The sequence below is a fragment of the Manacus vitellinus genome, unplaced genomic scaffold, assembly GCF_001715985.3.
Source record: "Manacus vitellinus isolate BGI_N305 unplaced genomic scaffold, ASM171598v3 scaffold_8_pilon, whole genome shotgun sequence".
NCBI classification, from domain to species: Eukaryota; Metazoa; Chordata; class Aves; order Passeriformes; family Pipridae; genus Manacus; species Manacus vitellinus.
The window spans coordinates 26,612,862-26,640,569 of NW_021940864.1; the positions used below are offsets into that span (position 1 = coordinate 26,612,862).

General features: G+C 36.4%; 1 protein-coding gene across 1 annotated transcript in view; it reads left to right on the forward strand.

Moving 5' to 3' along the window:
* Window positions 1-27,708, forward strand: part of HEATR1 (HEAT repeat containing 1) — a 37,140-nt gene that overhangs the window by 1,825 nt on the left and 7,607 nt on the right. The window contains exons 2-32 of the mRNA XM_029965126.1: window positions 1,543-1,786; window positions 2,358-2,499; window positions 3,026-3,127; window positions 4,031-4,171; window positions 4,753-4,964; window positions 6,184-6,317; window positions 7,148-7,256; window positions 7,607-7,717; window positions 8,153-8,270; window positions 9,496-9,603; window positions 10,014-10,109; window positions 11,143-11,231; window positions 11,528-11,739; window positions 12,016-12,137; window positions 12,635-12,832; window positions 13,488-13,671; window positions 13,937-14,085; window positions 15,867-16,059; window positions 16,572-16,744; window positions 17,068-17,235; window positions 18,094-18,336; window positions 19,061-19,192; window positions 19,607-19,713; window positions 20,819-20,962; window positions 21,662-21,780; window positions 22,012-22,133; window positions 23,564-23,692; window positions 25,108-25,338; window positions 25,999-26,125; window positions 26,416-26,582; window positions 27,224-27,270. Coding sequence (XP_029820986.1) covers window positions 1,543-1,786; window positions 2,358-2,499; window positions 3,026-3,127; window positions 4,031-4,171; window positions 4,753-4,964; window positions 6,184-6,317; window positions 7,148-7,256; window positions 7,607-7,717; window positions 8,153-8,270; window positions 9,496-9,603; window positions 10,014-10,109; window positions 11,143-11,231; window positions 11,528-11,739; window positions 12,016-12,137; window positions 12,635-12,832; window positions 13,488-13,671; window positions 13,937-14,085; window positions 15,867-16,059; window positions 16,572-16,744; window positions 17,068-17,235; window positions 18,094-18,336; window positions 19,061-19,192; window positions 19,607-19,713; window positions 20,819-20,962; window positions 21,662-21,780; window positions 22,012-22,133; window positions 23,564-23,692; window positions 25,108-25,338; window positions 25,999-26,125; window positions 26,416-26,582; window positions 27,224-27,270 — 4,573 coding nt within the window. The remainder of the gene's footprint in view (window positions 1-1,542; window positions 1,787-2,357; window positions 2,500-3,025; window positions 3,128-4,030; window positions 4,172-4,752; window positions 4,965-6,183; window positions 6,318-7,147; window positions 7,257-7,606; window positions 7,718-8,152; window positions 8,271-9,495; window positions 9,604-10,013; window positions 10,110-11,142; window positions 11,232-11,527; window positions 11,740-12,015; window positions 12,138-12,634; window positions 12,833-13,487; window positions 13,672-13,936; window positions 14,086-15,866; window positions 16,060-16,571; window positions 16,745-17,067; window positions 17,236-18,093; window positions 18,337-19,060; window positions 19,193-19,606; window positions 19,714-20,818; window positions 20,963-21,661; window positions 21,781-22,011; window positions 22,134-23,563; window positions 23,693-25,107; window positions 25,339-25,998; window positions 26,126-26,415; window positions 26,583-27,223; window positions 27,271-27,708) is intronic.

Here is a 27,708-nt window from a genome sequence, read left to right on the forward strand (position 1 = left end):
GTTGAAAGAAAAGAAAAGGTCAAACTGGATAGAAGGAAAAGCCTTTCACTGTTGGCGCAGTCAGGCAGTTTACCAGATTGTCCAGGGAGATTGTGCTTTTGAAAACCCCAACTGGATAATGCCCGGAGCAGCCTGGTCTGCTTTCAAGGCTAACCCTGTTTTGAGCACTGCCTTGATCTAGGAATCTTCCCAAGGTCCCTTCCAACCCACATTCTGTGATTTCATGAAAACATGCTGATGCACTGCTCTTGGGTAACATCATGGCCACAAATAATGTAAAGTGTCAAAAACCATTGCTGTATTGGCACACCTGAAATCCTTTGTGCTTGTCTCTTTCCATTTTTGTATAAAATTTTGCCCAAGAATGTGATGCTTCTTAAATAAGAAAGCTGTTTTCTGAAACCTGGCAGATTGATACCATGTATCGCTTTTAAGTAACAAGGTGTAAAGAGAGAGAGAGATAGCCCTTTGATGCAACAGAGGTTGGGTTTTTTAGTTTCTTAAGAAACTATAGAACTATTGCATATAATGATTTATTTCTTCCATGTTTCAACCAGCTGCCTTTTTTTTTTTTTATTTCAGCTCAAGTTGCCTGCTTTGTGAAAGGCATTAATATTTACAAGCTTGTGTAAAATAGAGAAATAATTCCACTGGTTCTTCAGTGGTGTACATGGAATATTGTATTTTAGTTTAATCACAGTAGTACTTTTGCTTTCTTCACCCATATGAAATCATAGAATAGTCTTGTCTGGAAAGGACCTTTGAAGGTCACTCGGTAGCCCAACTGAGCACAGGGCTAGTTAGCACAGTTTGCTCAACTCTGTGCTTGGCTGAGTTGGAAGATGGTGGTTTTATGGTCTCTGATCCAATGTTGGACCTCCAATCCAGTGTTTGATCACTCCAGTGTTAAAAAAAAAAAATCTCTACATTGGCTTTGAACTTCTTATGTTCCAGCTTGCAGCTGCTGCCTCCCATCCTTCCATTGTGTATCTCTGAAAAGTCTATCTCCATCTTCCTGATAACCTGTACTATATCCCGTTAATTAGTTGCAGAGAACAGGAAGATTTCCTTTGGATTGCCTTCTCCAGGCTGAAAAAACCCAGTTCATCATTTTCCTTATATGTTGTTTTCCAGTCCCTTGACCACTCAGTGTTCCTCTGCTGAACTCGTCACATCCATATGGGAATGTTTTTCTTCTGCTGATAAGCTCAAAATTGAACACAATACTCCAGATGCAATCTCACAAATGGAAGGGACAGTTCCCCCCACCTTCAACCTGCTGGCTGTGCTCTCTCCAGCACAGCCCAGGATGCTGCTGGCCTTCACTGCTGCAAGAGCACTCCACTGATAGTTGTTAATGCTTTTTTTCTTTGTCAGTTAAGGAATACTTTCAAATACATAAAAAGTTTTGGTCTTAGACCTGTTTACTGTTTGTTTTGGTTTGCTTGATGAGAATGACATATATCCATATAGCAAAAAAGCTGGATATGCCAGTGAGGAGATAGATGGGTAGGACTGGTGAATAAAACTGTTGCCTTTAAGGCATTCCTCCATATTTTTTTTCTACAGGATGCACTGGCTTAGAAGAGCTGATGGGGATTGATCCTTCTTTTGAAGAGTTCCAGTCAAGTTTGTTTAGTCCCACATCCAAAGGCCTTGAACGCAGTGTTCAAACTAAAGCAGTAAATCAACAGCTTAATAAGAATATTTCATTGTTCCTGATTCACCTGTCCCCTTACTTTATGCTTAAGCCAGCCCAGAAGTGCCTTGAATGGCTGATTCACAGGTAATCCACTGAATATCCTGCATGTCAATATTAACTGTGAACCATGAACCCTATTATCATTTCAAGGTTATGTAGGAAGGTGTGAAGAAGAAACAAACTACATATTTTGTGAAGTGATGTTGTATAAGTTAACCTATCCAGATGCAGAAAGTATAATACTTCTTGTCATGAAAGAGTGGGTGATTTTGTTGATACAGCCTTTGGATCAGAGGTTTTTTGTACATGTATTATACTGAAATTCATACTTGATTATGGTAACATCTGTTTTGATGTTGAAATCTATGCAGAAGAAACTAGAGTAATCTTAAGTCCTATAAGGACCTAAAATTGTTGAGAGTGAGGAAAAAAAAAGGTAGCATTGTTTCTTTTCTCTAGCACATACAGGCCACTGGCCACCTTAGGATTCTGAACTGTAGGTGGACCATAGGTCTGAGTCAGTGTAACAGTCCTGTCAGGTCTTGCTTAAAAGCTGGTAAACAAGATGTTCTAAGAAGAATGTGAATGGGTCTTTTTTTTTTTTTTTTGACTTCCAGATACTGTTTAACTGTATATGTATGGTTTTTTTCCTCAGATTTCATATTCATCTCTACAATGAAGACAGTTTGATTGGTTGTGTTCTGCCATATCATGAGACTAATCTATTTGTGAAAGTTATTCAACTTTTAAATATAAAAAACCCAACTCATAAGTGGCATTGGATGGATCCAATAAGGGTAAAGTATTTAACAGATGCAAGTTGAGAGAAGCCTGAGGGACTTTATTAATAATATCTTGACTTTTTTACTAGGCTTGTGAATACGGTCCACCTGTTTATGTGGTTAGTTGTAAAACTGTACTAAAAGATTTAATTATAGGAATGGAGCCTTGATGCCCATGTGTTTTTTCTGCTATCTTTCTTTAAAGCTAAAGTTCATATTAAAAAACTTTAATTGTAATATTCTCTGTTTTGGCTAAGTTAAAGTATGCTTTTAAGGTGCAGATATTTACTACTGCTAGGAAGATATGTCAATTACTAAAATTGATGTTTATTTGGATATAGGTTATATGTAATGCTCTTCATGTCTTAATGTAGATACAAAGAATTCCAAAGGAATGTGTGGATTTCCATTACTTATTTCAATTTAAATCGTGTTAACCAATCAATAGGATTAATGTAATAGTAATTTTTACTTTGTATGCTTCGCTTTATGTTTCACTTCACTCTGAGTGTTCTAATTTTACTTTTTTCGACATGTAAAGAAACCTGGAGTCCCACTGGCAAGGGGTACACTCATTACACACTGCTACAAAGACTTGAATTTCATGGATTTCATCTGCAGGCTGGTGGCAAAATCTGTGAAGGTTGTTAATTTATTCTAGAATGTTGTTTGTTTGTCGTCACTTGTTTTTCCCCATAATTTTATAGTAATATGTTGTTTATTAATGTTTTGAATTACATATCAAATAGTAAAAGGAATCAGTTATTAGTAAACAATATAAGATTTCTTATTATTTGTGTAGATGACAATCTATCAAAAGTTCTTGTAAGGAAGTGGCTGAGAACCAATGAGCCACGACAAAACAATTTGGCAATACTTTATGACTTAAAGATACTGTATTGCCTCAAAGTACTTCATTGTCTTAATGTCTTTTATGAACTCGTTCCTGCTATGAGTTTGTAACTGTGCTTTAAATTTCCATATCTCTTATGGAGGTTGTCATGGGTGTTTTAAACATACGTCTTCAAATATTTAATGAGAACTTAAAATTGAGAATGTTAGAAGGTGAGCAAATTTATTTGTTTTTTTCAGTAAATGTCAAATGGAGGACTAGTTCTATAGTTTCAGAAGGGTAAGATGTACAATAGTTCCAATTATTTAGAGAATGTGTGTGCCATCAAACTAAGCAAAGCACACGCAGTAACAGGGTTTGTTCACAGATATAGTAGGAGGTGTTAAACATATGCAATTTAGCTTCTTGGCTGTCCAGTCCTGAGCCTTGAGTGTTACACCAAAATCACAAGTGATTTAGGTTACTTATTCTGATTAAGTGCATTAGGAATTGCACCCATTTCCTTCTGCCTTGTCTGCGAGGAGGAGCAGTAACCTCTGGTGAGGGCTGCTGCTGGCAGGAGGTGATGACTTAAGTTGTGCCAGTGCGAGCTGGTAGAGCTTACAGGCTGGAGTTCTGAGGTTTTGGGGGAAGCCATATGTGCATTTGCACTTTCCATGATGTCTGAACAACCATTTTTTTTCTGTGATCCAGGTCTTTTCAGAGTGTCCTGGCAGCTCAGCTCAATTGAGAGTTCTTCTTGTGTTTTATGCTTCCACCATTGTATCAGCTCTTGGAGCTGCAGAGAAGATAACAGACACTATAGTCTCTATGCTGCTCCCTTACATCCAAAAGGTACGTGAAGCTTTGTTTTCCTTCCTGTGTGGTGAAGTGTACTGTGAGCTGCAGACATGCATCTGCAGATGACACTGAAGAGGGACATTCTGTGTGGTATGCATTGTACTACTCTTAGACTGCTTTGAAACATCAGGCAGGTGAGGGTCTATGAGAAATAATGTTTTTTCACACCTCAAATGAGCACTTTAAGAACTCTGTTTCCCACTCTGCATGAGGAATGGAGCTGTGAGAAGTGAATACACAGTTTGGATGAACATCTTTTTCTTTGAAATTTATCTTGCTAAAGCATGAGGAAATGGAGTAAGGGTGGACAGCCAGCTTTAATATCCTCTTTCCTCCAGGAACTTTGTTAATGAATAGAGCAGCAGTTAATAAATGTGTCTTCTTTATCCGTACACCCTGCGTGATAACTTTTTCATCTTGAAAGTTGAGTTTATAAATCCTTTAGATGTTAATGCATGGAGACTGGAGACGAAGACAGTGCAATTCCATGCATGTCGGAGTAAAAATTATTTTTATGCTAATGTACTCTTTTGTGTTATTCTGTGTTAAAAGTTCACCTTTATCTCTTTGTATAGGGATTGAAATCCTCTATACAGGATTACAGAGCTGCAACATACATGATAATCTGCCAGATAACAGTGAAAGTGACAGTGGAGACTTCATTGGTGCATTCCCTGATGTTACAGATAAGCAAGACATTATCTAAAGTACCCTCATTAGTCAGGGATGGGCTGGCTTGCTTGAACCTACTTCTACAAACTCAGAAAGGAGATAAACTTGGGAAAAAGTAAGTCTGCATGAATTCAGTTTTCCCACTTTTTAAATTCCCAGACTGCTCTTTGATGATTTGAATTTTGTATATGCTCATCATTAAAGGAATACTTCCCTGTGAGAAGTTTTGGTAGTTTACATTTCAAAGGGTTTGAAAATTCCTTTGGCTTACTCTAAAAATTTGTATGCCCTCTACAACTAAGGAGTCTCAGTGGTGTGTCTGTCATCTTTTGGTCCTTCTGCTGCCACTTCCCCTAGTAAAATATTGCTGTCAACATACAAAACTAAACCCTGTCAAGTAAGAGGTTTTCTGGAAAGTGAGAATCCCAGAAGAGGAGCCAGCATAATAATGGTAGTGCAAATTGGAGCTTATTTGAATAGCTTGGAAAAAAGCTCTATCCCTTCAATGGAAGGGCTTTGAGTTCCTGTAGTTGAACACCTTGAAGCATAAGTGCTTCTACACCACCACTTCTTTGGTCTCACAGGTCAGATACATGTAGTAGGTACATTCCCATCAATCTGTCTGCACAGCCCTGACACAGCTAGCTAGTGCTGTTAACATGCAGTTGCACACAGTCATGGAAGTCCTACATGTTGCAGGGAGTTTGCTTTCTTGAGCAGATAGGTTAGCGTGGATATTCCAATAGAAAAAATCTTGTTAGGGATATGTGATTACCTTCAAGATACTTAAACACTGTCATAGTAGAAGAAAACAGGTTAAAAGCTAAGTGTGGGGAACTAAGGAGAGGCATGTTAGATAGATTATGCAGCATTCAGTCAAGTGGGTGCAAAAGGAGACAAGGTGACTTTGTATTAGCAGGAAGGGAAATTGCTTCTACTCTGAGGATTTGTCATTGAGCTATTACTTCTCATCCCTTCCCTTTGCTGCTGCTGGGTGATAGATATGCTCCTTGCAGTGTGAGGCTCTCTCTTCCTGCAGTCCATACAAGTATTTTTTTCTCATACCAGCAACTTTCCAGAAAACATAGGTACCATCGCAGCAGCTTCGCTCAAGATGACTGGCAGTACCCTGTTTTCTTCTTGGATATTAAATATACCAATAAACCTTTGGCAGTAAGTTAGTGGAACCCTTTGAATCTTTTCAGCATTTTTTACGATGAGGCTGTTACCTGATGCTGAAAATCAGATCCTCAGGAAGTCTGCATGGTTTTGAGAGTGTTGGTAACCCAGATGAGCATACGTACCTTTTTTCCCCCCTTTGTTCCATTGTCCAGGCCCTTTAATCATCTGTGCAAGATCCCAGAACTCGTAGTGCTTTTGCAAGGCCTGTCAGCAGGATATGATATATCTCCTCTTCTGCGTTACCTGTTGCCTCACCTTGTTCACGCTGTCGTGAAAAGTGATACAGGTAAGTTAGCACATGTTCTTTTTAAAACTTTGTTTAGTCTTAAGGACAGATAGCTGTGGTAAATGTCGCAGCTGTGTAATTTTAGTTGCTTCTTCCATTAAAACTGTGCCAATACATGTGAAGACCTGATTGAGCTTTTGTGTGTTTTTTGCTTTTTGTTTATCTAGGCCCTAGAGAGGAGGCTATTTTAGGCATTATTATACCTATATCGCTTTGACTTAGATGTTGATTTGCAGTATTTCAGCAGTAACTTAATTTTGATGTGTGAAGTTTCTGACTCTTGGAGAGATGTATTATAGTACTGCCAAATCTTTCTTAGGTAGATTACATGTACTCCATATGTAGTTTAATTAGTCAAGATCTATTTTTATCTGATGAATTCAGTGTGCCTGGGAACAGTCTGGGACAGCAAGGCTGACTGGCATGCAGTAGTAGCCTGTGTCTGCACTAGTGAGTCTGCACTGTTTGCACTGTGGCCTTGTAACTGCTGAATCAATTGGGAAAGCTATTTTGTTAGAAAGATCCAGATTGACACAAGAGAATGTTGTAGAGAGTTGCTGGCACAGATTGTAGTAGGAGATCTGGAATCTTCCAAAGTATACTTGAATTTATTGGTAGCAATCCAACCTCTGGCATTTTAATGGCATTGATATAAAGCATTTCTAGCAGCTCATGGAGAGTTACTGCTAGTAATCAATGAACTTTGTGGTCTTCAGGTTGTGTGCTTGGTTCACCAGATGTGATACCTGTACAAGCTGTTAGCTTTAAGCAGTACGAAGGGGTTATTCTCAAACTGTTGTTCATCTTTTGTGGTTGTGCTTTGTCCTTAGAGGAGCAAGAAGAATCTGAAGAGACAGAAAATGACATTTACATCAGGCACCTCCAAGCTATTCTTGAGAGTTTACCACTGGAAAAGGATTTAGATTGCCTGCTAGCTTCGTGAGTTAACTTCAGTTATTTTTTTACACAGTACTGCAGTCAATTCTGGTTTAATAACAACTAATTCCTGACAGTGGCGTTAGCATTATATGAGCATGTTTTTCTGAGTTCATAAGTTAGCTCCAAACCTGAATTTTGCAACTTAAACATTCGGTAACCCAGAAGAACTGTGCTTTTATCACTTGTGGGAGTACTTGTGGGACAGAGTGAAACTTCAGGCCAGGAGCAAATCTGTATTTGCAATAAGTATTGCATATTAATCCTAACCTGTTCAGCACTGTGCTTTATAACAGTAATGAAAACTGTACTATGCAAAATGTGGTGACTTTTCCTTTTGTTTGTAATTTTAGAAAGTTTCTTGAAGAGTTTATCTCCTGTGGTACAGAGGTTGAATCTAATCCCACCAAAATGGCTGCACTCAATCAAAAGATTCTTCCTCTTATCAGACTTCTTGAGAGAAAGTAAGTTCCATTTGTCTATTACAGACCCACAATCTGTAGAGTGGTTATGTCAGCTTACTGGGGGTCATAAGCCCAGTATTCTTGACAAAATAGATATAGAATTAATAAATGACTCCTAATCTTTGTCCAAATTTTATTTTACTTATCTGTCCCCATGTATTTCGTTATCACTGTAATACATGGACACAGACCTACTGGCTTTGTAAAGCTGTTCGCTGTGTAGCATGACCTGCTCTGCTCATTATTTGTCCTAATGGTCTGCAATTCATCTGTGTTACAACATAAGGGTTGATTTTCTTTGTGAAGCTACTTAAAATATCTGGTTTAGATGAGTGTGGGTGCATTGTTTCCTTGTATTCCCCTATATTTCTGCTGTAAATATATGTTCTTCTGTCATCCTCCATGGCAAATGTTGATGGTTTTGTCTTTTGGCAGGTATCCTAAAGCCTTAGACTCTGTGTTGGAAAAGCACCTGGAAGATTGCACAGATGAGGCTGAACAAAATCTTTTTCATCAATTTATTTCTCTTTCATTAAGCTGTGGAAAATATAAGGTAGGTAGAAGCTCAGATCCTAGCTCTTATCTGGTTATACGGTCAGAAGGCAGAAGGCTGATTTTTGGTAATGTTCTGCTCTCTATTCTTCTATATAAACAAAACCTCTACCATTTCCACAAGAAAAAAAATGAAAAAAAAAAACAAAACCGAAAACAAAACAAAACCAACTAACTTGCTTAAAGGTGATTTTGGGGATGAGGGAATTAGTCAAAACTGTGGTAAAATCAAAAGCTAAGTTTGTGTTTATCATGAGCAGTCACGAGCATGAGCTTTTTTTTCATGGTTAAAATTTATACATTTCCACCTGCTCCAATTGCTATCAATAATTTTTTTTCCTTAGGAACATGGCCACTACATCTATTGAAATGGTCATTAGTGACAACACAGTAGTGCCCAGCAAGGCCCCATCTTAAAGATGTTGTCAGTCTTAGAGGTGTCTGTTTTAGGAAAGCTGACGACTTTGTCACTGTTGAGAGAAGGTGGCTTGGTCTTTTCCTTGCATTGATTTTATGAATGTTTAGAGTCAGTAACATGGAAGAATAGAGTGACTACATAGTTCTTCCATTTCTGACGAGCAACTGAAACTCAGCCTGACACAGAATAGCCATGACTGCAACAGATCTGTCCAAGAAATTCATTAAGAGATGATTTGTATTATGGCTGTTGCTTGCAGTGATTGAAAGACTGAAAGCACTTAGGAAAATATGAGAAACTACCTAAAGAAGTGCTTCATGTATTTTTATACTGATTTAACAAAGGCACAGATTCTGTGGCTGAATAACAAGTGGATTAACAGAAAACCAAGGCATGCAGAACATAGACATATGACTCTTCCAGCTTTTAAGGTTCCTGAGATAAGTGCACACAATTGTATTGGCAGGGATGCCTTTTTAACAGTTTCTGTCTGTGCTCTGTCACACTGACATTGTGACTAGAGCTTTCTCAGAATCCTTAGATAAGTGTAATGCTTTTCTAGGACATAATAGCATCTGTAGCTTACTATACTTCTCAAGTATCTTCCAAAAACTGTATGCAAAAGTGAAGAAGACCAAATTTGAAATAGGTATACAACATTATTGTTCTATAATTTAACTATTTAGGTCTTGATTATACAGGTTTTCTTCTGGTACAAAAAATTGCTTTAAGAATGTCTCCCATTATCCTTGTGTATATGTAAAGTATTTTTAACATGCAATGAGTCACTGTGAAATCTGTATTTCAGTTTCTGGAAGACTCTGATACCTCCCTTCTACTTAGTTTGAATCATCCTCAGCCTGCTGTGCGGGTCCTCGCTCTTCAGCATTTGAAAGATGTTATTGAAACATCAAAGGTTTGTGTCCTGAATCTCTCACAGAACTGACTTAACATAGAATGTCTTCAAAAAGCTGTTTGCCAGACTTAACAGTTGAAGATGAGTGGTGTGTTAAACTGTGCATATGTCATCTGTACGGTTTTTTCATGGTGTTTTTAGTAGGTTTCTGTCACCATTTTCCCGTAGTCTGGATGTAGTTCTTGTTTATTAAACTGCTTGTGTTCTAAGATAAAATCTAAGTTAATGAATATTTATAGTTTCTTTCTTTTGTTGTTGAAAGTTAGTCTGCCTGTCAGGTTTAATGTAGATGATATTACCACTTCTCTTACACTAAAATTCAGATATTTCATTAAAAGCCAGTAACTTTTGCTACCGACAAATGCTTTTTTTTTTTTTTCCTTTGACTCTGTTTTTCCTTATTTTTTCAGGAGGGCTTTGATCAGGCTTTCATAGAAGAAGCAATTTTTGGTCGGCTCAAGGATGACAACAGAGATGTTGTAATGTCTGCTCTCGGTTCTTTGGAGGTAAGTAAGTATCTTTCGATTTGCAAGATTTTAGCTGATCTTGCATATGTGTGTCTGGGATGTATTCTTTGTAGTTGTCCGTCTTGTATTTGTGTCCTTAGTGTGTGACTTCTATCCTTTAGCAGGATGAAGCAGCATAAATTTAGGAGGCTTGTGCTGTTCACCACCTCACAATTCCCCTGCAAGTCTGCTACCTGATCCTTCCACAAGTGTTTGCAGTTAACATGAATTTATTGGTTTTTTTGTTTTTTTTTTTTTTGTTTTTTTAGTGTAGTTACTAGAGCATGTTTAAATCTTTGATTATTATTTGAGGTGTTCTTCTTGCTTATTCTGCTCATTTTTCTATAAAAAACCACAAGCCATGCTGTTTGCCTTTTGGATAGCAAATGGTGCAGTCACAAGTCATTACGCGATTGAGAAGCGCTCAGTTGAGTTTTTCCATATGGAAGTCATTTGGTCAGTTGATAGTGGCAAAGTCCTGAACTCCAGCTCAGGTTTACTGGATAGGCCTCTGGTATGCATTGTACTGATTGTTTCCAGCTAGAGTAACAGTCTGTCTTTATTGCTTCTGCTAGTGGTAGTGGACAATATTATTAACAGTAGTATAATTGGTCTTGTGTTTTCATTCATTCTCAATCACTAAAAAATAGGAATAGAAGCACGTGAGTGCTCCTTTAAACTTAAGTATCCTTTGTTAATGTGCCTTATGTTTTAGTCATCCATGTGCAATGTAAAGTAAAAGCAATTCTTATTTAATTAAGTGTTTTGCATATTGTTTATTATCAATTTTACCAAACATTTCCGCATTTGATAAATTCTCCATACTTCAGCATATCTAGAGGGCATACTGGTCAGCCTTATAACTTCTGCTTACCCTGATAACAATTTAATTACATGAACATCAGTAGGAATACAGTTAGTGATGTTTGATCTCTGTTTCCACTTGGTATAGCAGATGCATTTTCCATTATGATGTGGTAAATTATTTTGAATATTATTGTACTTTCATTCATTTTTCTTGATTACTTTTCAGATTTTCAGGGAACAAGTCAATCCAGAAGTCGTGGTATCAAGTCTTTTGAACATCTTCCAGAGAGCAGATCTTTCAAAGGAGGGAAAGTGGTATGTTTGTGCCTTTTTTCAGACTACATTCTTTCAGTATAAATAATTTTTTTTAAATGTAACTCTAAAGAATACTTTAAAAATGTTTTTCTCTGCAAATGCTTTTTGTTATGCTATCTCTATGCTGAATTACAGGAGAAGTGTTCAATTATTTGCATACCATTTCCCATTAACTCCTTATTTGTTTTCGTGCTATTTGGATTCAGAAAATCACCATGGAAAATAGAGAACAAATCAAAGAAGTGTTGCTGGTATGATTTAACAGTGTATTTTCAACATGATTTATTCTCTTTTAGGTGCAAGGTTTTGGAGCGAGCAATAAAAATTTTAGTCAAAGAGGAGATTTTGAAAGAGAAGAAGGAACTACTGGATGAAGCAGTAATGCAGTTGTTACCTTTTATGGTAATCACTAATGCCAATTCAAAATCTTCAGATTGGAAAATGGCTGTTTGTCTGTCAGAGTCTGAGCTCTGCTCCTTACACCCTTTACTGAAAGGCTGGCCAGAAGGTAAAGCATTAATTGTAACTAATTTTGTAAGAGAAAAATTGTGACGAGTTAGGACAGCATCCTTAATGAACCTAAACATGTATTGAAGGAGGCTGGCTGTCATTAGCAGACTATCATATTGTGACTGTGAATAGACTTCTTCAAAAAACTTTTTGAAAAGATGTAGAAATTGTCTAGTATGTTTCTGACTGATTCTAAATATTATTGAGCCACCAGTGTGTTAATATGGGATTTGTGTACCTAGATTATATGATTTTTTTTTATCTCCTGGAGTAGCTCTTGAAGAGGCAATTAAATCTACCAAGTCTGCAGAGTTGATTGGAGTGGCCAACGAGAAAATGATTCTACTGCTTTCTAAAAATTTGACCTCAGGGGACCCTTCCTTACTATTGCAAATGGTATGTGTGCCATGTTACCCTGACCTTAAGAAATTTTACTTTTCAGGTGGTCACTGTAGTAGAACAAATGTGATATGGAAGAACTTTGTGTGCTCTTCTTAGCACTAGTGTGCTATCATCAAGCTGCTAAGCAAATATAAATAGATATATTAACAAACCACAGTACGATCTAGATAAAACAGATTTCTTCCTTAACACAAAGAAAAGAAGCAGTGAAGCTATTACCTATTTGGAAAAATGACTGATGTAACTAAATTCAAGGAATTTTTAGTTTCCTGAAAAAAAATGAGAATAAACAAGTATACTATGGAAACAGATGTTTGTACATTCCCAGGTTCCAAAGAGTACCATGACAGCAGATAGTAACTTGTTACCTCTGATAGAAGGTAAAAAGAATTTAACTGAACATGCAAAAGAAAAGTGGTGTAAAGTCATACTGAAGTCCCACTGTCTTACAGACTTTTTGTTGTTGTTTTTTCTCCACTCCTTTTTCTAAGGTTGATGACCTGATACTCGTTGCTGAAACCGAATCTGACAGTGTGAGACAGAAAGTAATTACTCATATAATTGGTTCATTGCTTGTTCAGTGCTGCTGCAATACACAGATGAAGGAAAATTATTTTTCGGTGGCTATCAGAGTCTTCTGCTTCCTGGATAAAAAATTAAAAAATCTCAGAGCCTGTGATCCTGCAGAGGTAAGATGCAAACACTGTGGAGAGGGCATTTTCTTTATATTGGAGAAATCTGTAGGAACAATGTTCAGAAAGAGTATTTCTGTATCTTGCTGCCCTCCTTTTTTACTTAATTTTTATGCATTTTTCCTCTTGGGGCTTTCTTGATTTATTTTGTTGTGAAACAGTTTTGGGATTTACTTTTGTGTGTAAGAAACCCATGTGAGCAGAGCTGTGTTTCTATGTGTGCATCCCCTCTCACACATAGCAGTAAATGGTAATTAGTTAGTCTGACCTCAGATTATTCCATTAATGAGTTTTTGTATATGCAAGTATTTGAAAGATATGGATTATGTCACTGGAACAGCTAAATGAAAGTATTAAGCTGAATGTCCACAAAATGCTGTAACTCCTATTCCCTTTGAAGAGACATTCTAGAGAGATTGATATTTTACTCTTCTGTTACCTCACATACACTGTTAACTATGATAGAAAAAGCTGGTGTAGGTTTCAAAACTACAGATGCATGTTTCATTGTAAAATCAGAAACATAAATCACTTCATAAGGATACCTCTTTGGAGGTTGGAAATTAAATGTTGCTGAATTTCAATGCTAAATTTCTGTTTTCTGTTGCGTGAAGTTGTGACAGAATACATTAAAATCAATTTTCATTCACAGGAAACTCTCCTAAATTGGTCTGTTGAAACAGTAGAGGAAACTGTGGTGCCTAAGGACTTATTAAGTGCATATATAGAAAAGCTCAATAGTGATGAGGCTGCTCATGCAGAAGAGTCAGCTATGTTCCTGTTCTTATTGAAAAACTTCATAAATGGCCTAAAACCTCCTCTGTCCTTTCCAAAAGGTATGTATTAAGATTTTGACTGTCGCTTACATCAGTGAAGAAGGAAAGTTAATTTTTTATTTTTTTTTTGGAAGTTGTTGGAAACAAGGAAATTTTGCTTCCCTAACCTTCTGCCTTTGTTGTGATTGAGATCTGAAAAAATTACTTACTTGTAAACATGAAATCAACTAAAGGTATTGTCTCCTTTTAACTAGAGATGTCTGTTTTCTCTTGGTTCCTGAAGGTGTTTGTATGCATCTACTTATTTATAACCTGTATTTTTTAGAGGAAACTTGGTGGAATCCTGAATCTCTGAATCAAGATAGCCAAGACTTCCTGCACCTCCTTTTGGGGCTGTTTGATCTGCTTGTCAGTGGAGCTACTGAAGGCAGCAATGTTATTCAGTACAGAGCATTGATGAATTTCTTACTCAAGGTACTATTTTTGTATTTGTTGCTCTGAATTATTAGTCATCAACTATTATGCAATTACATTAATTTTAAGAAAACTGAGAAAAATGGTAAACAGATCATGCAACACTGCTTGTGGCATACAAGTATTGTGAGAAGATGAAAGTCTAAGGTTCAGCTGGTTACTTTAATTAAATGTAATAATGGAAAACAAAAGTTAAAAAAACCCAAACAAACCACAAATGGATCAGTTGAAGGAAAGGTGAAAACATAAAGCTGGTTTCTAGGACAAGATCAAGAGCTTAAAGTTTGAGCTGAAAGTTTTGGCTCTATCTGGTAGCAAAAGGAGGGGTTGCTCTATAAAATTTGGTAGTGTTTAAATATGGAAATTGAAAGGACAACTTTTAGAAGAAATTGTATGTTTCCTTATTGTATCATCTCATGGTTTTCACATGCATCAAGTGATACATTTTTTGGAAGAGAATAAGGAATTTTGTCAGTTTTGATTTTAGATGGCAGGGAGTAATAAGTGTTGATTCTGAGGAAAATGAAATCAAGTAATTGCCACAAAGCTGCTGTTACTGGAATTCGATGCTGTTTCAGCAAGAACAGCACGTAACAAACACAAACAAAAGAAGGAAAGAATAACAATGATTTCATAACAAAACTTGCTTCTGATGTTAATTCATGTATATAACTTTGTCTCATTTGCAGTCACTCCAAGATCTAGTGAAATTGTACTGACATTGGGCTGATGAAGAGATTTGATTCAGTGCCTGGCTAGTTAAAGGCTGTCAGCAGGAAAGGAAGGATGTTATTTTGGTGAGAGGTTTTGACTGAGGAAGCTGGATCATATTGCACAGAAGAAGAGAAGAAATTTGGAGGAGAAAGTTTGTGGAATGGGGTTAATAATGCCCCAGGACCTTGTGAAGACAACAGCTGCAATAATAATTTGCTTCTTTCACTTCTGCAGTACTGTTGGTCTCCAGTTTTGAGGGTTTTTAATTTGAAAGGGACGAGACAGTTATTTTTGCCAGCTCTAGAACAGTTAATGTAACTGGAACTTTGATCTTAGTGGACTTGTGGAAAAGAGAATAGGCAAGAGTATGTTAGGAGCTGTATCAGTGGTTCTGTCAAGCTGTGTTCAGTTTGTGGGATGTTGAGTGGGTACTCTGCTCGATGAATGAAGAGCTGTTAGGATTCCAGAGAGCAATTTACAGACAGAAAGCATGCTAGCTGTTGCCAGACTATGTACTAAGTGAGAACTTTAAATTGATTTGGGATACTGTTAGGCAACAATGTAACTGCTTCAATTAAACTCATTAAATTTGACAGAGAGGTTCTAAAGCAAAGTTGAAGTAATTGGATAAATGTGTGGCAAACTGAATTGAATCTTTTTGGAGCAGCTCTTACGCTTGGTAGGTGGAGAAAGCACTCTGATACGTGTCAGGAAATAGAAGATCTTTATTTTGCACGTAACAGTGTTCTTGCACAGTTGACATACTATACAAATGTTCATATGGATGTGTTTTTGGTCTGTTAGGATTAAAAAAATCCCTTCTAATACCTATAGACTACAAGTTATCTCTTAAATACACCAGCTGTTAAAAACCATCTAGACTTGAATATACACACAAGCATCTACTCAATAATTTTTTCAACCCTAAAGACACTATTTCTAACTCTTTAGTTCCCTTTTAGTGTACTCCTTTGATGTGAGTGGTTTATCAGAGGTTTTGAGTAGTAGTTTACCAAATAAATTTTAAAAGTTTCTTTCCTCTTTTTTTAAATTTTATTAAATTTAAGGTACATCTAAAAGATTCAGAGGTTCTCTTCAAGTTCCTTTCCATTTTATGGACTTACAGTTATAACCTTTCAAATCAGCTGAACTATGAGGTCAGTGCAATGCTGCAGACTCAAGCTCTATATATCGGCTATGCACTGCTTGAATCACAAACAAACCAGAAAAAAAAACAGCTGCTCTTGCCATCATCTCCAGGTAAAGTAAAACAGTATTTATCTCTCATGTTAAGACTTAATCACAATATTTTTTTAGTTTTTCCAGTTTTACTATGTTTTATACCATGAAGGGTATCTGTAGTTATGTTTAGCTGCACTAGGCTGAGACAGCTCTTTCTGCTGCAGTTACCAGTCTGAGCTTGGAAGTGAAGCCACTTTTTTTTTTTAATTATAAAAATGTTAAAGGAATACAGAGCTGTCCTGAAGAAGTCAGTTACAGCACCTTGCTTTCTGTGCAGTACCAGGTGTGACTGACAGTCAGTAGCAATATATGAATTCTGAGCTTAAACATGAATATAAGGACTGTGATGAAGTTCAGACGTGGATCTTTTAAGATTCAGGTTGGTTTTGAGCACTCTAAAGGTTTACAGTGAAAAGACAGGACTTTTTAATTCCAAAGTGATGTCGATGCCTCTTTCAGGGACAGCTGCAGTAAAATTCTGACTGCTCACTTTATTCTCCTCCTCCTTCCTTCCCTGATTCTTTTGGCAGTGGTGATATCTTTGCTAATTAACTTGGGTAGTCCTGTGAGTGAAGTTCGAAGGGCTGCTCTGAACTGCCTTCATTCTTTGAGAGGGATAAAGGAGTCTCTATTTCATCCTGTTCTTCAGCATTTGGAGCAAAAGACAGAAGAGATTGTATCTGACCCTACATACATAACACAGGTATTTTTCTTATTAAGGTGTACATTAATACAAGTTTTGTCTGCTGCTGTGAGCTCCCATCTTTTAGAAAAGAAATCAAATTAACCAGGAAAGTTAATAGCAGACTGATTTATAGTTTTTTTTGTAAGTTCTATAAAAATATTCAAGTGATTTATTACATACAGAGAGCTGAGAATCTAAGAGGCATTAACTGTGGTTTATTTACAAATTAAAAACTCTGTTTGTATCTAGATTGCATTATTGTGAAAGCATCGAATAAATGTTGTTTTAAGGCATCTTTATTGCAGGGAAAGAACTTAATTTTCATTTTGTTAATGAATTAGACTATGGGAACTCTATTTGAGGAACTTGAGACACAATCAAAACAGAAATCCCAGAAGAAAAAATTGTTGGAAGCTTTGGAAAACATACTTGATTGTGTACAGAGCCCTATTTTCCCATCATATATTGCAAGAAACTTAATGAAAATTCTTCATGAAGTCCATGGTGAGGTAAGTGCCACCTTTTGAGTTGTTTTATGGGTTCTGCACTTGATTGGAAAGCTGAAATCAAATTTCTTTTAGTAATAATGTTGTTAAATAACTTAATAATTTGTTGGATAATTAGGCATTCAGTTGACACCTCTAATAATATGTGGTTATGCTGCAAAATATGGTTTAGTGAAACAGAACATTTGCATGCTCCATCCAGGAATGCGATGGCTGCAGCATTTTGCACTGGAATTTTTAAGGAAACTCCCTTGATATTATTAAAGAAGACTGTTTCAGAAGGAGATTCTTCCAGAAGAAATTTGTTACCTTGGTTAGATATCAGTGAATATATAGAGTTTTCTGTACAGAATTGCAAGGTATTAAGTAGTACTATCAATTTTATTTATATATATTAACCTACTCTTACGTAGCATATTCAGAATTCTCTAAGTGCTGGTAAATACATGAGTTCAAAGTTCAAAAAATTAATTAAATCAGAATGTTTATGCTCTGTTCAGCTGTACGTATCTTTAAAGGATTGCAAACTGCATAGAGAGTGAGTGTTCTTGCCTCACATTTGGATTTTGTTGAAGACAGCAGTCATAAATCCATGAGAATATTGCCTTATTTCTATACTTTAAAAATATGAAATACTACTCTGCAAAGCAGAATAGCGAAGTAACAGATGAGTATGTACTCCTGGTAATCTCACATTAAGTCTTGTATTTTTCCTCTTGAACAGCTGTTGATTAATATACTGCATGCAGTGTGTTACTAAAGAGGGGATGGAGATGTTGCAGTAAAATGAAACTGTGCTACTGAAGTTTGTTAAATTGAGAACGGATAAAAACTTACATTAGAAATTTCCCCTGTTTGCAGATGATTCTTTCTCACCTCTTGCCAGTACTAGACCAGTTGCTAGAGAAGGTCTTTAAGAAACCTGAGGCAGTTTTGAAAGATGAAGTTATTCTCCTGCATCTAATCCTTGGAAAGTTTAATGAATATTCAACACCCCTCTTGTGCAAGAATCAGCAGAGTCTGGATTTATTTATCAGAAGTCTGCATGCTGCCAAGAAAATATATGAAGAAATTCCAGCATTACAGATCACAGCACTTGGGCAGGTATGGATTTATGAAAGATCTTTAATTTATTTTTATGCTTGAAGAAACTAGCAGTGTTCTTTCTGTATGAAGGAGTCCATAGCTTTTGACCTGTCTTTCTTTTAGTACAAGTTTTTGGTGTCTCTGTAGTGTCTTTGGAACATCTAAACAGCTGCAAAACTTTCTCCCTTAAAATTACCAGAAAAATTTCTGCTTGCTCTAATTTTTTGCATTATGACAAGCACAAAATAAAAATACTGTATTTGCATGCAGATGAATATATGTATCATTACAGATACTACTGTTCCACAGTTCTTAGTTTTTTGTCAGTCAGGCAAGAGCTTTACTTAATATTTTTCTTCTGAGGAAAAATTGTTAACAAAATACAGTGGGTGATAAATAGTCTCATTTGAAGGAGGCTACAAATTCAGGCCTTCTACTAGCCAGGTGTTGGCTTATACTTCCCAAATGCTGGCAACAGCAAGTTTGTTCCCCCCATTAGGCAAATTGTGTGCAAAATTTCAGGAATCAGTATATGTCAGTTGGATATTTCACAGGTATATGATTGGTATCTAAGAATTCCTGGATATATACAAATACATAGTAAATATGCAAATTATTGCTATACTAACGTGTGTGATTGTGCGTGTCATATATAATCTGATGTATCTAATTCTATAGCTTGTGATTTTGTTATCTTCTTCCAGTAAACCTCTCTGCATCCTTTCTTTTGTCCCTTTTGTAGATTACTAAACCATTCTTTGCAGCTGTGTCAGATGGGATGGTGCAACAGAAGCTACTAAAAGTATTGTTTGACTTACTCCTAAACTGTAAGAACCCTCTTTGTGCCCAGACAATTAGCAGTGTGTTTAAAGGGGTAAGTGGCAAACTCCAGAACACAGAAATATGTTCAAAGCTGTTGCAGTGAGATTTGGTGCTGCTACATTCAGTAACACTTGTTGTTTATATCATTTATAGCACAAAAGGAATCAGAAACTATTTGTCAAATATTAGAATAGTGTTAATGGCATGGAAAATTTGTTAAATGACTGCTTTTAGAAGCTATTTCTTTAAAAGCCATGTATAAGTCATTTACTACACTAAGTGAAAGAATTCTGCAGAGTTCACTTCTTTTTGCTGCACTGATTTTCATTTTCTGGGATATGACTTGAATATGTGGATTATATATCTATATGTGCATGAAAGGGATGTGTTTTTAGAAAAAGGATGGAACACAGATATATGATGTGACACACAGTTCATTGGCGCTTGCATTATTGTTTTGTTTCAGATTACAGTGTGTGCTGAGCAGATTGTCAGAGAACTGGAGCCTCCTGAGAAAACAAAAAGTCTGGCCACTGTTCAACAAACTAGAAGGCAGAAAATGCAGCAACAGAGGTAAAATAACTAGAAACCCACAAATATTATCTGTACAGTTTGAAAATACCACTTGTCTTAATACATTGCATAGTCTGTATTGAAAGCATAAACATCTATTTCTTCTTTTCCCCTGCACAGTAAAATCACTGAGCTACTTTTGGCAGGAGAAAACCAACTCATGTTACTGCTTGAGAACAGATGGAAGAACAGTTAAAATTTTTTTAAAAAATAGCATTTTTAATCTTGACATTTGCTTTTATAGAATCTGGCTTGACACAGTTGAACAAGATCAATTTTTGTTGATAGTAAAGTTGGTTTGTAATATCGATGCATGGACAGATTATATACACATGGCTGAAACCTACAGATGCTCATCAAAATGTTCCTGTTAGTTGACTGAAAAACAGTATTTTGTTTCTGTTAAAACAGTAATATAGCCAGTAATTTTTAGATCTTTGTCTTGTTTCTTCTCTTCATTCTCATAAGGAAAGAGCTGCTTTGTCCGCTCTATTTATTCTCTTCTTTAAACATTGTCTTTCAGCCATTGTCGAAGCAGGATATTGACCTACTTTGACCTAGAATAGCTGACCTAGAATAGTTGGTTTGACTTAGAATAGTCGTTCTTATTTTCCTTTCCTTGACCTTTTTTAACAATCATCATCTGTTAGATTGATCCATCTGTAAATTGTATCTGTCAGTTTATAAACACACAAGCTTGCATACACCCCGATTGCTTACTTAGTCAGTGTGTTAGCCACTAGTAGTTCCAAAGATGCAAGTTTTCTGGATGGCAAGCAGATCATCTATTGGATATTTATTTGGTAATAGATTTTATTTTTTTCCCCACAGAAGTCTTCATTTTGTACAACCTTTGTATACACAGAAGGCATGCTGTACTTGTTTGTTTTTTCAAGTTTGGTCTGAATTTTTCGTTGATTATTTAAAATGTGTTGCTGCTTCAATCCAAAGCCCACACATTGCCACTTCTCCCAGGAGCAGCAGTTAAAGACATTACTATGTGAAAGAAAACTTGCCTTTTTTTAATTACTTGTGTGTGTGTTCTCTGAAACACTGGACTATTTCTTTTGCAAATGTATATCCTCGTTGTTTGTTATCTTTTTAGAAAGCCTCAAGATGCAGAATTGGCACCAGAAACAAACCACTTCAGCTGGCAGAGGGTTATGCTTATTCTGGAATTACTGCAGCATAAGAAGAAGCTTAGACGTCCGCAGGCATTGGTACCGGCTCTTTTTAACCTGCTGAGCAGGTAATGGTGCTCCCATTACCCAGGAGCCCTCTCTTCTGCATCAAACACTCTAAAGCATTAAAATATGGGCTACTTTGTCTCTGAATCAGAGAAGGGGAATGGGAAGTTATTATGATTTTTTTTCCCTTTAAACAGTGTGAATGACTTTCTTAAGATTTTTACCTGATGCATAGCTTTTTATTTGAAAACTTTGTCTGTCTGGCAAAGGGGTTGGGATTGCCAAGAAGGATTAAAACTGGCACAATTGACAAGAGTCGTGTCTTTGACAGAGCTAGTATAATACTCTAAGCTTTAAAATTCCTCCTAACACATGGTGGAACAGTCCTTGTCCAGTGCAACCTAGGAAAAATATTGCTTTTCCTGCCAGCCCTATCTCCAGGCACTTAGGAAAGTTTACATATAGATTGGGTATTTGTCTTTCTTTCCTTATGACTTGCCTTTAGATAGACTGGCAATCACAGTTCAGGTTATACTTATACTTTTGACAGTACTTTGATAAATGTGTTTTATAAGACCAGTTGATGCAATTGAAAACAAAAAAAAGAAGAGACACTTTTTGACGAAGGCTTTTTAGAAGCTTCTATTTAGAACTTAAGTAGAATTAAGATTGCAGTTTCTTATTTGTGTCTTAGTATACAGTTTGGTCATTTATTTTTCTGTCTCCTTTTTCTATCTCTATGTTTTTTCCTGAATGTGTAGGTGTCTGGAACCTACGGCATCAGAAGAAGAAAATATGGAATATACAAAGCAGCTTATCCTCAGCTGCCTGCTAAGTATCTGTCAGAAATTGTCATCCAATGGTAGCAAGGTCCCAGCAGGTAAAAGTCATCACTCATTTCTTAGTACTTCTTTTACCAGTACAGCATTAAAACAATGGTCTCTACCTTTTTTTTTTTTAGTCTACACTGTGTTGTTGAGGAGAGAGAGATTCCTCCATAAGAGTATACAAGTTTGCCTTCCTAATCATTTTTTGTAGATCTTGAGTGTACAGTTCATTCCTATGTAGTTGACCTTTAAAGTGTTAATCAATTGATGTTTTTTACTTGCAGATATCCTTGACAAAGAAAAATTCAACGTGGAACTGATAGTTCAGTGCATCAGGATATCTAAAATGCCCCAGACACACCACCATGCACTGCTGCTCCTTGGTGCTGTTGCTGGAATGTTTCCTGTAAGTAGCACCTGAAATTTATGTGTCAGCTCTTCTCTTTGGGTTCCAAGTGTTGGGTAGAGTGATGAACATACAGAGCTGTTCTATGGGGAGAAACTTTCTGAAAAGAGCAAGAGGCAATGTACAGATTGCCTCCACTTTTATGACTTTTCATTCCATTTTACTTGAAAAGAAACTTCTGACTTGATGCTTTGGTCACCATTTGTGGCTTGCAGTGGAGCACATTAGAAATGGAAGAAGCTTTCTGTCAACAGCCCTGCCTCACCTTCCCACAGTGGTCACCATTCTCATGCCTTGTTTCTTCCTCCTCCTGCTTTTTTATATAAAGAGAGAAAACACCTGGCGTGATAGCACGTGCATTCTTACAGTTTCTGTCTTATACAACACTTGAAAATGTAGTTGTAGTTGATGATAAAACCAGGTTGGTCTGATTTTAATTGACTGGGAAACAGGCCTTTTCTTCTGTAGGTTGAAATTTGACTGTACACTCTTCTAAATAAGTTTTTTTGCTTTGAAACGATAGAAGCAGCAAAATTAATCCAGTATATCAAACTCATTTTGCATCTTTATATTTACCTCAGTATTTCACACACTTCAAAAGAGCATTTTTCCCAAAAGGCAAAACTGTAATGTTTTTGACAAATTTTTGGAGGACTTTGGGACTTTGTGGTTTTATTATTTTTTTTTTGTCTTCATCTTAATACCATAACCTGCTATAAAATTGAGCATTTGTTTACAAGATTTTCATGGTCAGAATACAAGGAAACGTTTTGTATCAGTCTCATCTCTCTCTTAATATATAAAACACTTCTTCCATTCACTGAATGAAAAATGTTCCCATACTTTCTTGCTCTAAGTTTCATAATTTCTGGCAAAATCTAGGAAAGTAACTTTGAGCTAGGTGACACTTCTAATCCTGCCCTCTTAAAATTAATTACTTTGATTACAATTTAGGCCCCCAAAAAGACAAAAATTTAAATGAACATGGTTGGTTTACATTGTATGATTGTAGCTGTTTTACAGATATAAAAAGAGTGGGTGGGAAAGGTATGAAAATTACTGGAATCTGTGCCACAATCACATTTGTGCTTCTGCAAATCTCCTCATAGCTGGTTTTGCTTGTTATATTACCATGTCTCTGAGTGGAAGGCTACAAGGTTTTTCATCAGACTAAACTCTCAATTTCCACCCTTTAAGTACTTGCTTAGAAGTGTCTTGGTTTCTAAATAATATTTAGAACTCTACCAATCACATAGGAAATAGTATTAAGGGACAACATACATTTAAAATTAGTTTAGGGAGATTTTTGGAACATACTCATGATTCTTCTTTTTTTTATTATAGGAATCTAGTGGCATTGTGAGAATGAGAAATGCCTTAAGGCATAATATGCATAGCAGGATAAACTAATTTCATCTGTTCTTTTCCAGGATAAAGTTCTTCATAACATTATGCCCATTTTTACATTCATGGGAGCAAATGTCTTGCGTCTGGATGATACTTACACTTTCCAAGTGATTAACAAGACAGTGCAGATGGTTATTCCTGCTCTTATTCAGGTAAATTTGTCTACTTAATGGAAATATTATTAATTAATTAGAGTAAATGACTTAGAATATAGATAGTAGAATAAGTTTTCACCTATTCTAGATGTATTTTTAGATAGATACTAAATTTTATGTAGTAACTATATTAACAGACTTCTCTGTATCTTACCAACTGAGTTCATCAGACTAGTGCTTCTTTTCTGGCTTTTGGGTTCCTGCACTTTATAAATGGTTTAGCCAAAATTGTCAGAACTGTACATGAAGAGGACTTGAAGCATACTTTAAATTCAAGTTTTTCATCATAAAAATAACAGGCAAGTTCAGTAGAAGAACCATTGGAAGTAAAAACTGGTTATTAGTCCTATAATAATATAGTCATGTGAATAATAGACATGGTCTGAAAGTGGAAAGGTATAATATTTGACAAATGCTTTTATTCTTCCTGCTGGTGTTTGTGGGGCTTTTCTTGGTTTTGTCTGGACCACTTACATAAATACATTGTTGTTTTCAAAGGGCTTTTTTCATTCAGATTTTATTCTACATAATTAATAGGTCAAACAAAAAATGCATATAAATTTCTTATGTAAAAATGAATTGGAGGAAAAAATGTTGTCTTCTAACAATGGGCTGGGAATTTCTCAGAGTATTTTTAGTATGTATACATGTTTTTCATCCTCTTACAGTTCTCTGTTGAAGAAATCAAGTTGTCGTCTCTCTTTTTATGTATTTTTTTATCTAGAACCTTTCATAGCAGCTAACACAAGTTTATGTGACAAATTATTCACGGCACACACAGTTATTACATGTGGCAAGAGCCTAATGTTACTTGCCTGAGAACATGTAGTCTATGTATATTATTTTTACTAGGCCCTTGAATCCAAGACCCTAAATACCAGGCTTACAGGCAAAATTTTCAGAAGGATGTGGTATCACTTTCTCTTGAAAATTCCTGTTTGTTTCAGCTGATGCCAAGTAGCAGGTTTTCTCTATTTTCCTTTTTCCTTTTTAATCTTTTTTTCCTTTTTAATCTTTCTTTTTTCTGATTTTTTCCTTTCTTCCTTTTTTCCTTTTTTTTTCCTTTTCTTCCTCTTCTTCTTCTTCTTCCTTTTCTTCCTTTTATTCCTTTTATTCCTTTGCTTTGTTTTTTTTTCTTTTTATTCCTTTTTTGCCTTGTTGTCTTTTTTTCTCTTTTTTTCTCTCTTTTTCTTTTTTTTTCCTTTTATTTGAAGCATCTTCCTTTAACACTGAAAAGGAACTGTGTGATCGAAAGCTTTATTGTGGAGCGCTTACATTTCCCTTGAGGTTGTGCATTTAGCAGTGCTGTTATCTGGCACGTGATGCTTTCTCCCATGTTATGAAATTAGTAAGGAAGAACTTACACCCATCTGCAATAACCTGTTTGAGCTGCTCTACCTGTTTGTACACAGGCTGAAGACAGTGATTTGTCAGAGTCCTCGGGAAGTGTGGAAGAGGTGGTGATAAAGATCATCCGTGTGTTTGTGGATGCCCTGCCCCATGTGCCGGAGCACCGGCGCCTGCCCATCCTGTCCCAGCTGATCACTACGGTGGGGGGAGACAAGTTCCTCTGGGTTCTCCTGGTGCTGCTGTTCGAGCAGTACGTGACCAAAACTGTAACAGCAACATCCAGCACAGACAAGGTTAGCAGACTGATGGAGTCGACTTTTCCCTTGAGAGACTGATCTCCCTCTTTCTGTTCATGGCTTTGCCTTTAAAACCACTGGGTTATGCTGAAAAAGGTAGTGAGCTCTGAGCTTGTGCTGTAGCAGAACCTGATGGTGGTGTTGGCTCTGATTTGTAGTGCACAAATAATATTATTCCATCCTGGAGCCTGAACAATAAATCAGGTCATATTGTACAGCAATCCTTGGCCTGAAGAGCTGTTAGGTAATTAGGAAGTGCTTCAATATTATTGAAGTTGAGGTTTTTTTCTTTAATTGTTTGTGAAACACGATACTGGTCGTCCTGCACAGACCAAGATAAAAACCCTATTATGTTTTTGTGTAGGCAGGCCCTCAGACTAGGTGAAATCACAGTTTATGGGCAAAACTAAAAGAACTATTATAGGAACATGTATCTGAGAAGATAGAGTCTTTGCAGCAGCAGTTTAATCTCTCTCTACACCCTCTGAAACTATGTTCTCTCCAAGAGCTTGCTGTTATCCTTGGTGTTAATCCTGGCAGTGTCCAGCTCAGCATGGCATTTTCACAAACTCACTGAGGAGTTTTTGAGTCTTTTTATCATTATTATGTTTTTTAAATTCTTCAAATGTTTCTTTTTTATTTCTAAACCATTAATAGGATGCTGTTCTGGAAGCAGACACTGAATTTTGGATTTTCATCTGTTGTGAATTTAATGTACGGTTGCAGTTCCAGAGCATGATGAAAATAATCCAGTACTTGACAGAGCTGCCAGAGAACAAAGAAGGTAACCACAAAGCAAAGCCAACAAATGCGTGTAAACCTTCCCATTACGAGGGACAAGAAGTAATGATTTTAAACGAAAAGTGGGTTGATTCAGACTAAATATAAGGAAGAAATTTACTATGAGAGTGGAGAATCACTGGAACAAGGTTGCCCAGAGGAGGTGGTGGATGCCCCATCCCTGGAAATGTTCAAGGCTAGGCTGGGTGGTGCTTTGAGCAACTGTAATTTTACTTCGTTTCTATGATCAGAAATTAAGTATCTTTTTCTCTTGGATGCACATGTTTTCATCAGATGATCCTGGGTCAAAAAAGTCAAGAACATGCAAGACAAAACCAAAAAATCAGGATGGGCAGCTCTTTAATGTGGAATCTCACTCCGACAAACAACTTCGGCATTTCAAGTTCTTGTCAGTCTCCTTCATGTCACAACTTTTGTCCTCTCAGAGCTTTGTAAAAAAGGTAAAAATAGCAGATTACTTTTAAACTGACCACATTAAGTAATTGTGCTGTACTGTAATAGATGAGGTTTAATTTACTTTTTAGTCTGACTTTATTTTCAAAGGGGTGAAAGAATACACTGTCCAGTGTATCTTGCTGACAACTTTATTGATACAATTTTTAAGCTTCTCAGAAATGTTAATTATTTTTTAATAAGGCTTTTCTAGGTAGACTCCATTTGTGTGATCAATGAATAGGTAATCAAGTGAAATTCTGGTCCCAGTGGATTCCCACTGGCTCTATAGAGTCTGGGATTTCTCTCACAGCCTCTATAATTCCAATTGCTTTAAGATTCATGATTTGTGCTACTACCTGAAAAGACAAAATGTTACAAATTTTAGGCTCTGACTCTAGCTGGCTGTAGTCCCAGTTTTTCAGCTGCACGTAATCCACCAGCATGAAATGTATTTGTCACTGTGACTGCCCAAGGTTCTCAGATTTTCCTATAGAATGATGGCTCAAGTACAAATGTGGGGACTCAGAATTACTATTTTAGAGGACATTTAATTCAAAACAAACAAATTTGTGTATTCTGGAATATTAGCTTAATGAGGGGAAGTAAGTTTCACATTTAATATTTTCATTCCTGCTTTTTAAACTAGATAGTTGAATGTGAAGAAACAGAAGAGCTGCAGAAGTTGGAACAGAGGTATGTTTAAATCTGCTGCACTCCTCATATTTCTAGCTTTTATTGCAACCTGGGAATATTTTTTAAGTGTAGTCCTATTAGAATATCTTTTTCCCCAAGACTACTTTTCTTAATGTCCTCTGCAACAAGCAGTATTTATTATGTGCAAGTTACTTGGGTTTTGTTTTGGTTTGTGTTCTTCTCTTAATAGAATGTGGGGAGGTTTATTTCTGAAAGATTACTGTACGCAGTATCTACTCTTTCTACATTTTTGATAGTGCTTATTTACGTACTTGGTGATAAGTATCATGCTATTTATGGTTGAGTTGCTAAAAGAATTCCAGATTTTTAGCAAAATGTATTGCTTCATTAGTAGGAAAAAAAAATCATTGTTCACAGGTGCCCCTATACTGGTGTAAGGAAAATACCATGATCACAGATCACAGTTGTAGCCATTGT